The sequence below is a fragment of the Paramacrobiotus metropolitanus genome, unplaced genomic scaffold (genome assembly GCF_019649055.1).
Source record: "Paramacrobiotus metropolitanus isolate TYO unplaced genomic scaffold, Prichtersi_v1.0 Parri_scaffold0000032, whole genome shotgun sequence".
NCBI lineage: Eukaryota > Metazoa > Tardigrada > Eutardigrada > Parachela > Macrobiotidae > Paramacrobiotus > Paramacrobiotus metropolitanus.
Window position 1 is genome coordinate 1,169,896 of NW_026570252.1, and position 11,746 is coordinate 1,181,641.

The 11,746-nt window shown below is 47.6% G+C and overlaps 4 protein-coding genes across 5 annotated transcripts; 1 reads left to right on the forward strand and 3 right to left on the reverse strand.

The window, feature by feature from the left end:
• Positions 1-3,865: 3,865 nt before the first annotated feature.
• Positions 3,866-6,568, reverse strand: LOC129588911 (cytochrome P450 2J6-like). The gene is made up of 6 exons (XM_055483329.1): positions 6,080-6,568; positions 5,185-5,694; positions 4,953-5,026; positions 4,661-4,892; positions 4,380-4,517; positions 3,866-4,255 (listed from the first exon to the last, which is right to left on the reverse strand). The coding sequence occupies exons 1-6, from the start codon at positions 6,426-6,428 to the stop codon at positions 4,068-4,070; spliced, it is 1,491 nt and encodes a 496-aa protein (XP_055339304.1). The 5' UTR covers positions 6,429-6,568; the 3' UTR covers positions 3,866-4,067.
• Positions 6,569-6,681: 113 nt separating this feature from the next.
• LOC129588917 (uncharacterized) lies at positions 6,682-8,404 on the forward strand. Its single transcript, XM_055483337.1, has 2 exons — positions 6,682-7,180; positions 7,744-8,404. Exons 1-2 carry the CDS (start codon positions 7,102-7,104, stop codon positions 7,977-7,979), a joined length of 315 nt encoding a protein of 104 aa, XP_055339312.1. The 5' UTR covers positions 6,682-7,101; the 3' UTR covers positions 7,980-8,404.
• On the reverse strand, positions 7,608-11,168 carry LOC129588916 (uncharacterized). Of its 2 annotated transcripts, XR_008690547.1 has the most exons (4): positions 10,532-11,168; positions 9,484-10,133; positions 8,501-9,400; positions 7,608-8,088 (listed from the first exon to the last, which is right to left on the reverse strand). XR_008690547.1 is itself a non-coding variant. In XM_055483335.1 (3 exons), the coding sequence occupies exons 2-3, from the start codon at positions 9,863-9,865 to the stop codon at positions 8,568-8,570; spliced, it is 1,215 nt and encodes a 404-aa protein (XP_055339310.1). In that variant the 5' UTR covers positions 9,866-10,133; positions 10,532-11,168; the 3' UTR covers positions 8,324-8,567. The 2 variants fall into 2 exon arrangements, 1 of the variants encoding a protein (XP_055339310.1); XM_055483335.1 differs by lacking the exon at positions 7,608-8,088 and having other exon boundaries at positions 8,324-9,400.
• LOC129588908 (uncharacterized) lies at positions 9,916-10,871 on the reverse strand. Its single transcript, XM_055483326.1, has 2 exons — positions 10,532-10,871; positions 9,916-10,133 (listed from the first exon to the last, which is right to left on the reverse strand). The coding sequence occupies exons 1-2, from the start codon at positions 10,869-10,871 to the stop codon at positions 9,916-9,918; spliced, it is 558 nt and encodes a 185-aa protein (XP_055339301.1).
• Positions 11,169-11,746: the final 578 nt, after the last annotated feature.

The window sequence follows — 11,746 nt, forward strand, 5'->3', positions numbered from 1 at the left end:
TACCGTTCCAGCCAATAGCAAGCAGTGTCGCCATAATTCCGGCGCGCTGATTGGCTGGTACCGCGCCGATATTATTTCTCAACCGGATTACGCCGCTGCTGTTTATTATCGTGGCGTACGGGTTCATTATGTGGCGGCGGTGGCAGCGCACGAAAATTCAAAGTAGCCGCTGGCCGCTGGAGGGCAGCGTGTCGACAACGCGCGCCGAGCGACCGCAGCGAGCAAAGGTGCGGCCGCTGACGGTGCTGACGCTGACGTCGGTGGGGGTGGTGGTGTGCTGGGTGCCGGCCGATGTGTACTACTTTGCCGCGACGTTCCTGCAGATCACGGGGTTCCCGCGGGATTTCTTCACGATTATCGGGACGCTGTATTCGCTGCAGATGGTGCTGGATCCGCTGATGTGGGTGTGCAGCTTGCGCCGAACGAAACGGGGATAAATTTTTTCATTCATAATTTTTTTTTTATTTTTATTACACGTATGTAACGTTTTTGTCTGTACAGAGCGGTTTGTTTATGGTTAGCTGTCCTGTATTTTGACGTGTCAAAGCAATAATTAATCTAAGGTGGTCAGATTCTGTAACTTGAATCTCTGCTAATTTGCTAGATCTGTTTATCAGTTGATTTTCATTTTATCTATATTATTTTTAATTTTTAATAGCAGGGCTTAATCTTCTAAATAAACGGTTTATTGAATTTAGTAGCTAAAAAATTGTCTATCGAATGATACTAAACTGCTTACTGAATCATAAGTGGTTCGCAGGAAAGAAAGCGGAAAAAAAGACCATCTCACTCAGCCACTCGGCTGTTTCTGTGGGCAAAAGGAAATAAAGCAGTATAAGGTTGTGTACAAAGGTGACAATTGAAATCATATCAGAATTTATTTTGGCCAAATTTGCAAAACACCAGATTAAGGAGCTCTTGTTTTCTTTTCGAACTGTTCGAATTTTTTTTTTAACTGTTTTGTCTCGAGAAGGACTTGATGTTTCAACAGAAAAATATTTTTTGCATGGTGCACGGGCTGGAGGAGTTTTATAGTCAGTACACTTTGTGACTTCAAAAAAATGCCGGCTTTTTATCTGGTATTTTTTTGTATTTTCGTTAGAAAATTTTGCTGTACGACAGGCGGCAACAAAAAATTGTCTATTTTGATGATAAAATGTAATCAACCCATCGCCCAAACAAAAACAAGTTTTAAGCACATCAGCTCTTGAACGGTTGGTGAGGAAACGTCTTTCAAATAGTCTGCTTAACGAATGTAACGAGAACGAAATGTGGGCTCTCAGTTCTCCCGCTTCTTGTCCAAACACTGTCACTATGATATCGAATTCTTTATAGTAAAAAATACCACAAACAACCCTTATATTCGAAATAGCAACGCGACAGAAAATAATCTATTTAGTTGAATAACAGGAATTTTTAGTGAGAAATTGGTCAACTCGAGTATTCGCTTCCGGGGCATCTTCCAATTCCACCTCATTTTCAAAAACAATTTATAAAACCGTCACGCTTTTCTTACAGGCTACTGTGACTTCACTTTTATATGCAGCAAACGTGCTCTTTTCAATGCAACTACCATAGCGTTCATCAGATACCTGGCAATTTGGCAAATAAAAAAACAACCGTAAATACCGTAAATAAAATGGTAAATACCGTGTTGAAAGGAAACCGCGCAACAATTTGCGCAGCGTCTCTAACGATTAATGCGTGACATGCCCGAATAGCCAGGTGCTGGTACCGAATTTTGCCGAAGTGAAGAAAATGCGCGTTGACGACCTTCCGGCTATCCTCCTGGGCAGCATCTCTCTCAGCATGGTGCATTTCAGATTAGGATGAGTCAGTACGTTGGTAGGAAGTCAATTCTCCGACCTACAATTCGCTGCCCAACAATTTGCTGACCCACATGTTGCTGACATACACAATTCGCTGACCGACAAATTGTTGACCGACAATTCGCTGTTCCTGCTAAATTGTTGACCGACGTTTGTCGAAACATTTTTGCTGACCGACAACTTGCTTTTCGGTTCGATACGTTGGTTTCTGAGTTTTCTTAACACTTCTTGTTGTTTTTTCTTAAACTTCGTTCTCCGGGTTTTTTAGGTTTCTTAGTTTTCTTAGGTTTCTTGGGTTTCTTAAGTCAGCAAAATATCAACAGCAAGATGTCCACCGAGTTAGCCGCGTTTACCAAACAACAAAGTTCTGCATACAATCTTGTCGCGGATCACAGGGTTTGGCGGCAAATTTCGCTCGACTACCTCCGGAATTGCCACATCATCTTTCTTATTCCATCCCGGTGCGCTGGCGTTTGTAGGAGGCCCCTACCTATATCTTGTACATACTCTTACTACCTGCTGTTACGCCTGTTTGTACATACTATTTCTCAGTTGACGTACAGGGTCCTGGACAGAATTGTCGGCCAGGACACTGACCACCCGAGTGCGCTTCTAATCCGGCGTCGTCGTTGCCGGGCGGGGCCCGGCCATCCATGACTGGCGCCCGGTGCTCGGAGCTGGAATGGGAGGACGCCGGCGACGCCATGGGCAGGCTGTGGCCGATCATCGGTGCGTCGGGCGTCCCCCGAGGATGCCTGTCCCGTCGCCAAGGCCGGGAGAGCAGTCTCCAGTACAGCATTCCTGATGCTCTGCTGAAGATCACTCTCGTGGCCTCTCCCGGGGGCGGCGGGGGCCGCGTAGAGCGTTGGCGATGGAAATGCACACGTGCTCATGGAGGCCGGGTGGTGACGGAGAGGTCGCTAAGGCGCGAAGGGGAGTAGGAAGACCATGAGGGGGGACGAGAGGCGACGGCCGTTCCCTGTTCTCCGACGCGGAGCCGACCGTGTTCGGACCAGGCCAGGACCAGCTGTACATCGGAGGAAAGGGTCGATGGGGTCAGAGCGGCCACCCTCGGCGGCGTTGAAACCCAGGTGGTCGGCCGGCGCGCCGTGGAGCTGGAGACAGGGGTTGGCGATGGCGGCGGCCAAACGATTTGTTAACGAGATTGGGAAGAGAATTTTACTACAAACCGGCGATATTCGTAGTCTTGAGTTTTTGAAGCAGAACATCTCTTTAGCAATTCAACGTGGTAATGCTGCTTCAGTGATGGGTACCGTGGAGAATGTAGTTTCGTCTAACCGTATTTAGATCATGATATCGTTATCGCGCTATTAAAATGAATCGATCACACACCATACGCCAATCCCCGCTAACTGGAAGAGCAAGAACAAACCTAAGATAACTGAGAATAAACTGCATAAACTTTGATAACTGACAGGAATGATAAGAAGATCATGAAATACATAAAAGGCAACGAATACAAAAATATTCAAAGTGATTATACGAGATGCCAAGCAACGTCCTTACAATTAAAAAAAAACTAGTAAAAAAATAATTAAATAAAAACTTGGTAAGTTGTAACGTAACCCACAGAAGTCAGTTAAGTAAGTATTCTGTAAGGATAATTACCATTTTAAATGAAAGAAATCTCCAGCAAAATGATTAAACGTTTAAAATCTAATTTGGCACACGTACGTAGTGCTGCAGTTCATCTCGTCCAACCGTTCGATATGAAATACTTGTTACCGATTCCGCGTTTCTGCTGTATAATAGCAAATCGATCGATCGCATTATTGTACCATGCGTATATAGTGAGGATATGCGCACGTAGCGAACCGGGACTTGCACTCATGCTGTCACGCACCGACACACAAATCTGTGCCACTGTATGCTGTATATCGATCGATCCCGAACGGCACACAGGATGGCGCATTCTACCTACACACTGAACTGGTTGATTGGTTGTAAAGCACCACATGTTACATCGCTATTACATATCCAAGAAGAACGTGCACTTTAAGTAACCAAACACGTAGTTTTCGCTTTTTGCTATCCGCTAAACTTTAATCAGCAGATTTACTGCAGAAATCTCTGGAAATTCAACCGAGAATAGTAATCGTTTTCCGTTTTAATGAATATGAAAAAATAATTGGCCGCTGCAAATCGCTAGTTAACATAAAGTAATAATTTCAATAACATATTCCACTGAATTCTGACAAAATATTGTTGTTAGGACCGTTATATGCGCGGTAGAAAACACAGCCGGTGCGGCTGCGTATCGGCCGTGATGCCGGACGTGGGTGTCAGATCGACATCGGCGGGTGCCACGCCCTCCGGCAGCCGAATCTCGAAGCGCTGCACGATGGCCGTGAAGAGAATGAACAGCTCCGCGCGCGCCAGTGCTTCGCCCAGACACCGTCGCTTTCCTGTCGTCAAATAAGTTTCCATGAAGAAATAAATCTAACGCTAATTTCGATTTATTTATGCACAGTGAATACAGTTCAAAGATATTTCTGCCGGTGAATTACTGTTTAATTAGGTAGACCTTACCTAATCCAAAGGGCATCAGATTATCCGACGGCTGAACTTGGCCGTCCTTGAGGAAGCGCTCCGGTTTAAAGCTTTCCGGTTCATCCCACCAGGCGTCGTTGTGGTGGACGAAATAAATGTTGGCTTGCACCCACGCTCCTAATAATTAACGACACCCTTACAGAACTAAATAACGAAAACTCAGGAATTAAAATCAAGTCTTATAAATTTAATTACAGACGTGCAAATCCAGTAAAAATATAAAAACAAAATTATAAAGGTCAGACTGTGTATGTATAAACCTTTCGGGACGTCGTATCCTTCAATCTGGATGTCCTCTTGGGCGCAGTGGTTAACGCCCATGGGGACGACGCTGGCGTAGCGGTGTGCCTCCATGAGGGTGGCCTCGACGTAGGGCGTGTCCAGTTTGTCCGAGGGCGTGGCGAATTCCCCGTTGGCGGCGTTAACGTGTCGGTCCAGTTCGAATTGGACGCGCTGCTGGATGTCCGGGTGCAGCGCCATCATTAACAACGCCTGCGACAAAGAAACTTGTAAAGGTCATGGGTTGCTTAATAATTAATTTCTGCCCATTACCCAGCGCAGCGTCGTGGTGGTCGTCTCGAAACCGGCTTCGAACAGATCTTCCAACAGCAGCGGAATTTCCGTCGCTGCGAAATTTGTAATCAATTTAGTTTATAATCACCTTTTAATTTTTTTAACGAAATCAATTTTTTAGTTTAAAATAATATCGGATAAATTTATATAATTTATATACAAATTCTAGGGACATTAATTAATCGAAATAACTTTAGCAGTGTTTACTTACTGCTTAGTGTAGAATATTGCCCGCTCTTCACCGCCGAAATATAGCTCTCCAGAAAATCAGCGTTGCGATCGGGGACAAAGTTATCGAGATGCTCCTTCATCGGTCGACTGAAGAAGGCGTACAGACCCTCCATAATCTCCATAAAACGGCGGTACTGCTCCCGAATGGGCGGCACATACCGCGTCACCGGCAGCACCGCCAGGATGACCTTTTTCATAGTGAACTCAAAATTCTCCTTGGTGTACTGCAGTAATAAGCGCAGTTGGGGGTCGTCCATTTCGTAGCGGGCGCCGGTGAGGACGCTGGCGATGACGTTGGCCACGCTGATGCTCAGCGGCACCTTCGTCTCCAACGGCCGTCCTTCCTGCGCCCGCAGAAAGGTCACCAACGCCCCGGCCTCCGCCACGATCTTCTCCTCCATCCGGAACTTGCCCACGCCGAAATCGCGGAACGTCGACAGGATGAAACGCCGGTGCTCCTTCCACATTTCGCCTTTGGAGAAAACCACCCCTAAAACGCCGCAACGATATAACATTTTTAAAAAAATCTATCATTTGAAGTTTGTGCACATGTTAATACATTTTAAACCATGCATGTATTTTTAAAAATGAAACCTTGTAAATTTCGGTTTTTATCTAGTTTTAAAAATTATTACTCGCTGTTGTGTCCATATGTTTATATTTTTATACATTTATAATTTTTAGAAGGATGTCATATTTTATAAATGCTACTTAAGTTACAGGGATATAATCGTAAATATGCGTGTGAAGTTGCTGTGAACAGTGAACATATAAATAATAACAAATAAAATACGTACATGGGGGCAAAATCTATATCAGGTTTTACGTGTACACAAAATTCGCAGCAAATAAGTACGAAAATTGCATTTAATTACCGGTGGCGCCGTGGTTGACGATATTGCGCTGTTCGATAGACCAGAAATGCGGGCGCGGCACGAGCGCATCGCGGTTAAACGCTTCCTTGATAATAACCGGATCGTTGAGCTGGATGGTGGTGAAGGGTCCGATCTGGGTGCGCACGACACTTCCGTACTTCTTCGCGTTGTCATAATGCTGTCGTTGAAAGAAGGTAAATCGGGCCGTCAACAACGAGCCAACAAAAGGCAGACACAGCGGTCCCGGTGGCAGACGGTACTGGGACAAACGCAGGTACCAGGTACCGATGTAGAAGATCAAGTACAGAGCGGCGCTGCCCGCCACGATACTCAAGATTTCCGTCAACATCTTGGTTACATCAGCCACCTAATGGCAGTACGCTGTTAAATTAAACCAGCGTTTCTGGCTGTCTGACGTTACGCACAATCTTATGTACAAATTGTGTTATCGGTGTTGTTCGTGCTATCAAGAAACGGGATGATAAGATTTCAGTCAGTGCGAAAGCACAGTCAGTGCGAAAGCTGTGTTGCGGGTTCTAGTGCAGTGCAGTAATTTAAACACATGTACGTTTCGCAGTCGTACATCGTGAGTGCCTACTGTAGACAAGCTGTGTACGATATACAGCGCTGTCAGCCTAACTAGAAATTTATACGGATACTAGTATAAAAAAACCGGTTTGGCAACCGGCTGGTTGCATACATATACCGTACCTATCAAAACGGTTCCATGAAATCCCGTTGCAACGGCTGACCGGTTTATACTGTATTTTGCTTATGTAACATGGGTAAAAGAGAGCTGCCTCGATTTGTGCCATGTCATTTGTGAAGCGGGCTAGCATGCCATGACTGTTTATGCGCGTACAACGAGCGTGCTATTCTGTTCGATCAGAATATTTTGTTCGATCTCTTGTCAACGGTGGCTGTTAAATTTTTATGCAATCATTGACGAGTAACACTGCGCAATCTTTCGTTTATTGATCGAGGAAATTCTTCCCTTTCCCGGAGGACGCCGTAATTGCAGAATGGGATTGTGGTTTATGCTGCCGCTGTTGGTTGTGGCTGCGTTATCCGTGTTGCAGTGCAACGCCACGATGACAACTGGTACGAGAAGCGACCCGGTACATGGTTCCACATTTCGTGGACATGCCGGACGGAAGTTCCTGTTCGCGCAACTACCAAACACGCTTTTGTACATGTATTGATTTGAGGCATAGTGTAGCCAAAAGTAGTTTACGCGAACGACTTGTGCATGTGCAGAAACCTGGTACAGTCAAATGGCTTTTTCGTATACTACATCGGATCGTTCCTACACCAGACGGAACATTTCCGTGCAAAATTTGAAGATCGGTTCATAATGAGACTTTATATATCTGTACTGTGCATATGATGGGAAATTCGCTTCATTATTAATTTCCCAACCAGGTTTTGCGCGGATAGGTTTCGTTCACGCCACTGTATACAAATCATATGGCTATAAACCGATGCGAAAAAGTGTTGGGGAGAGCGCGGAAGCGAAGGTTTTCGTGCATGTACACAAGTTTGGAGCCATGTACCGGGTCACTTCCCTTTAAACGAGCCTTTCCACGTGTACAAGTTATGCCGGTATCCTGGTAGGAAAATGTGCCGGTTGTGCCGGTAGGAACACTGAAGACCTTTCGTTACAGGGTTAGCTGGTACCAACGCCACATCCAACAGCGGCAACTGGACGACGGCTTGGCCAGCGGCGCAACGGCCCGTCCACTGCCCGCCCAAACCGGATCTGCAGGCGCCGGCCGCCGGGATGCCCTTCATCCTGGGACCGTGTATTCAGCAGTGCTTCGCTGATAGTCAGTGCTCGACTGGGCAGAAGTGCTGTCCGTTGGCTTGTGGATCGGCCTGCATCCCCACCACCATGATGTAGATGATGGTGGAAGGGAATTACCCTGGCATCATTTCTTTACTTGTCTTTTGACGGACCACAGTGAAGGTTTTCCAGATTCACCTCCAATGTTCAGTTTAATTTCAGTCCGCTGCGAAAACACTGCTTATGACTTAAGGATATCTGCTACGAGTAGTTCTCTATTAAGAGTTTGGGACCAAGTGCTTGCAATTTTATGCACATTTCATGTATTCCTGTTGCGCACTGCCTGTTAATTATATTATCACATTTTAAACCGTGGACCGACTGACCGATTTCCACTTTTTAAATCTTACGTTGCATGTACACACATACAAATTATTTACATATACGAAAACAACTGAGACTATCTGTACTTGAGAACTGTGTTTAGCGCATCTACCGGAGCATTTTCGCTGTTTGTAGGTCACCGCTGTTAAGCAAGCAAAAGCATTCGTTTAGTATGCGCGTGATGCCTTATTCCTTCCGGTGTGGGCGTTTAGTGGTATATTAATAAACGACTAAAACAACGTTTTGACACATACCGCGCAAACAAGCGCTTTTCTGTTCACATCCTGTCGGAACATCTTGCATATAAAAATCCGCACTTTTTCAGTTTGACCCATTCATCCCGCGTTGTACACGGTGGATAATCTGCGCCGGTTCATAGCCGGACAACTCCAGCACCTCCTTCGTGATCGGGTGCGCCGACACCCAGTTCGCATACTGCTTGAAATCCGCATAGCGCACCACCCGCGAATCCCCGAAGGGATGCGTAAAGGTCACCGTCCTTGGCTCCCCCGCCGTCCCGGCCCCGTCGTACCCGCGCAGCACCACCGCGCACATATTGGGAAAAGTCGTCGGGCACCGCTCCCCGTACCCGGCCAACGCGACGATCTGTCGCACCGACTCCGCCATGGGCAGCTCATTCCAGCACACCTGCGCGATCACCGGCTCCCCGGCGTCCAACAGCGCCCGAATATCCGGCCAGGCGGTGCGTCCCCGACACACGTACTGGTAATCGCGAGTGTAAGTGTTCATCCAGCGCGCCACATCCGGGAAGGACGGGCCCAGGGTCGGGATGAAGAGGGAGATCCCGGCAGAGAGGCGGGACATTCCCGGTTGTGCTAGAAAGGTCACGGCGCGGCATAGGAGGTGCCCGAGGGGATTGAGGGGGCCGGTGGGACGGTGGGCGGGGTCAAGGTGCCGTCGCAACAGGGCGCGATACTTTTCGTCCAAGGGCTTCCCGGGGTCCACGTTCTTCTTGACGCGCTCGATCTCCACGCGGTAGTACGCGACCGGGAAATGTGTGTGCGCGCGGTGGTGCATGAGAACTCGCGCGCCGCAGTTTACCCCGACGTCCCAGATCATTTCCGAGTCGGGAGCGGGAATGTCCTCGCCGTTGTTCAGCAGGAATTCCCGGCTGTTCTCCACATGGCGCGGATCTAAAAATCACTGGCGTTAAAATCAAATAAAATCAAATAAATTTAACAAATTAATTGATAACGAACAATAAGTCAACAAGCACCTTGGAGGGTCTCCGGCACGTTTAGGGGAATAGAGTCATCCTGTTGGAACCACTGACTATGCAGCATATCGGCCGCACTAATGCGTTCCTTCGGGTTCATCCTGAAACACCGTCTCAGCAGCTGCCGCGCGGCATCCGGCGCCTGATACGGGATCTCCGGCGTCCCGCCCTCCACGACATACTGCATCAGCACCGGCAGCCCCACCCCCTCGCCCACCGTCAGCGCGTCCACCGGGATGTCCTTCCCTTCCACCAGTTTAACGAACCGCACCGGCTCCCCGTGGCGGAACATGTCGACGAGAATGCAGCCGACGCTCCACATGTCGCTCTTCCGGCCGACGGGATGACCTTTCCGCCCGCCGACCAGGACCTCCGGCGGCATGTAGCGGAAGTTCCCGCGGGTCTGGAGGTCCTGCGCCGACGTCGTGGAGGTCAGCAGGGCGAGGTGGTCGTCCAGGTCGGTGAGTTTAGCGCGCCGGTGGAAGGGGCGCTGGTGTCGTGGGCCAGAACAATGTTGGCCGGCTTCAGGTCGCCGTGGATGATCTTGTGGGCGTGGATGGCCACCACGCCGGTCAGGATCTGCTGGAGGAGGTCCTTAATCTCGTCGTTGGGGAGCGGTGCGCTGCGGATTACCGTGTCCAGCGTCCCAACTGCAGAACATGGCAAAGGTCATCATCATTTCGGCTATAAATTCAGAAAAATCTCATTTTCTGCAGGGAGAGAGAAGAACATTAGAATTAGCATAAAAAATATTTTCATCTGCCACGGCCAATGGGCGTGGCCAGAACAAAATTTAACAGTAGATTCAGCATTTTTTTATTATTTTTAATACACATTTTAAACTTCTTGGGGCGCATAATTTCTTGGTATTTTTCAATTCCTGCTCAAACATATGCATTTCAATAGAAACTCTGAGTTCTACTCATAACTGTAATAAAAAAATGTTAGCATAAACCGCAATAAAAAAATGTTAGGTATGAAAATTAAGATTTTCTTTAAAAATTATTGTTTCTGAAGCGAAACGTTCGGCATATGTAGAAAAACTGACAGGTGCAGTATTCCATGACGATGATGGTCTGCAGAATCGGATCCAGTAGACCGTACGCATCGTCGACGCGAGCGTGATAATACGTGATAACGTTGTCGCTGCGGATGCTGCGTATCCGGCGCAATTTATCCTCAATGTCCCGCCGCAATTGCGCCTTATCCGTGCCGGTGTCCAGGATGTGCTCCGTGATTTTCACGGCCACCGCGCGGTGGGTGGAGCGGCCGTCGCTCCACTGGCTGGCCTCCCACACCTGCCCAAAACTGCCGCTTCCGATGGGCGCGGCCAGCTTGTACTGCAGAACGTGATCGTCGTCCGCAAATTCGAACACCTGTCCCGCCATCTCTCGCCGCACGCTAGTAAGAAAGCAACGCCGGCTAGAGTCTCCTTCGTTATCGGAATTAACCAGACTACAATGTATGGACAGAAAAAAGAAAATCGACCAGTTAGTTTATGGTTCAAAAACTGGTTTCTAACACCATCCAACAGTGTGCAACAGGGACAAATAAAATGATCATAAATCGCCAGTACTGGCCTCGAACAGCGAAGCACTGGTGTGCGCAATCTGCGTCACAAAAAACCATGCATCTCTTTTTTTGGCCCTGCATGGTGGATAATTTGGCTGTTTAGCTGGCTAGAGTTTCGCTCGTTACCGGAATTAACCAGACTACAATTAAGCCAATCCGAGTTCTCGGCCAGACAAACCGAACGTTAACAACCGTACTGTATTTACGGCACGTTTGACTCCACCGGTACTGCACGCATATCGTTGCCGCGGGCGGTGGCGGCGCATGATTCACATGTGATGTCATTCGTGGGAACGGGTCTGCGCTGTACGGTCCATGTAGGCTAAGCAGCGCTCGCGGTGAAATTGACAATTAATTCATTTTGCGGCGCATAATGTACGACATGCACCGTACATATAAGTACAATATACAGACATATACACTGTACACGTTACATATACACCTTGTAATGCATCGGTCGTCACAATGATTTCACTACTTATGTAGAGACTTGTGATTCATCGCGCTTTAACGTTGATCGGCATCGCACGCGCGCTCCCAAATTCCAAATTCAGCATTTAATTGCTGGTTAAAGCAAATCACATGCAGCAGTCGCGAAACTTGATGTTTAAAGTATAGGTTTGCTCTATTATTTGCAATCGGCCTTTTATCTAATCGTACCAACGCCAGTCTGTCGCTGATAATATTGTTG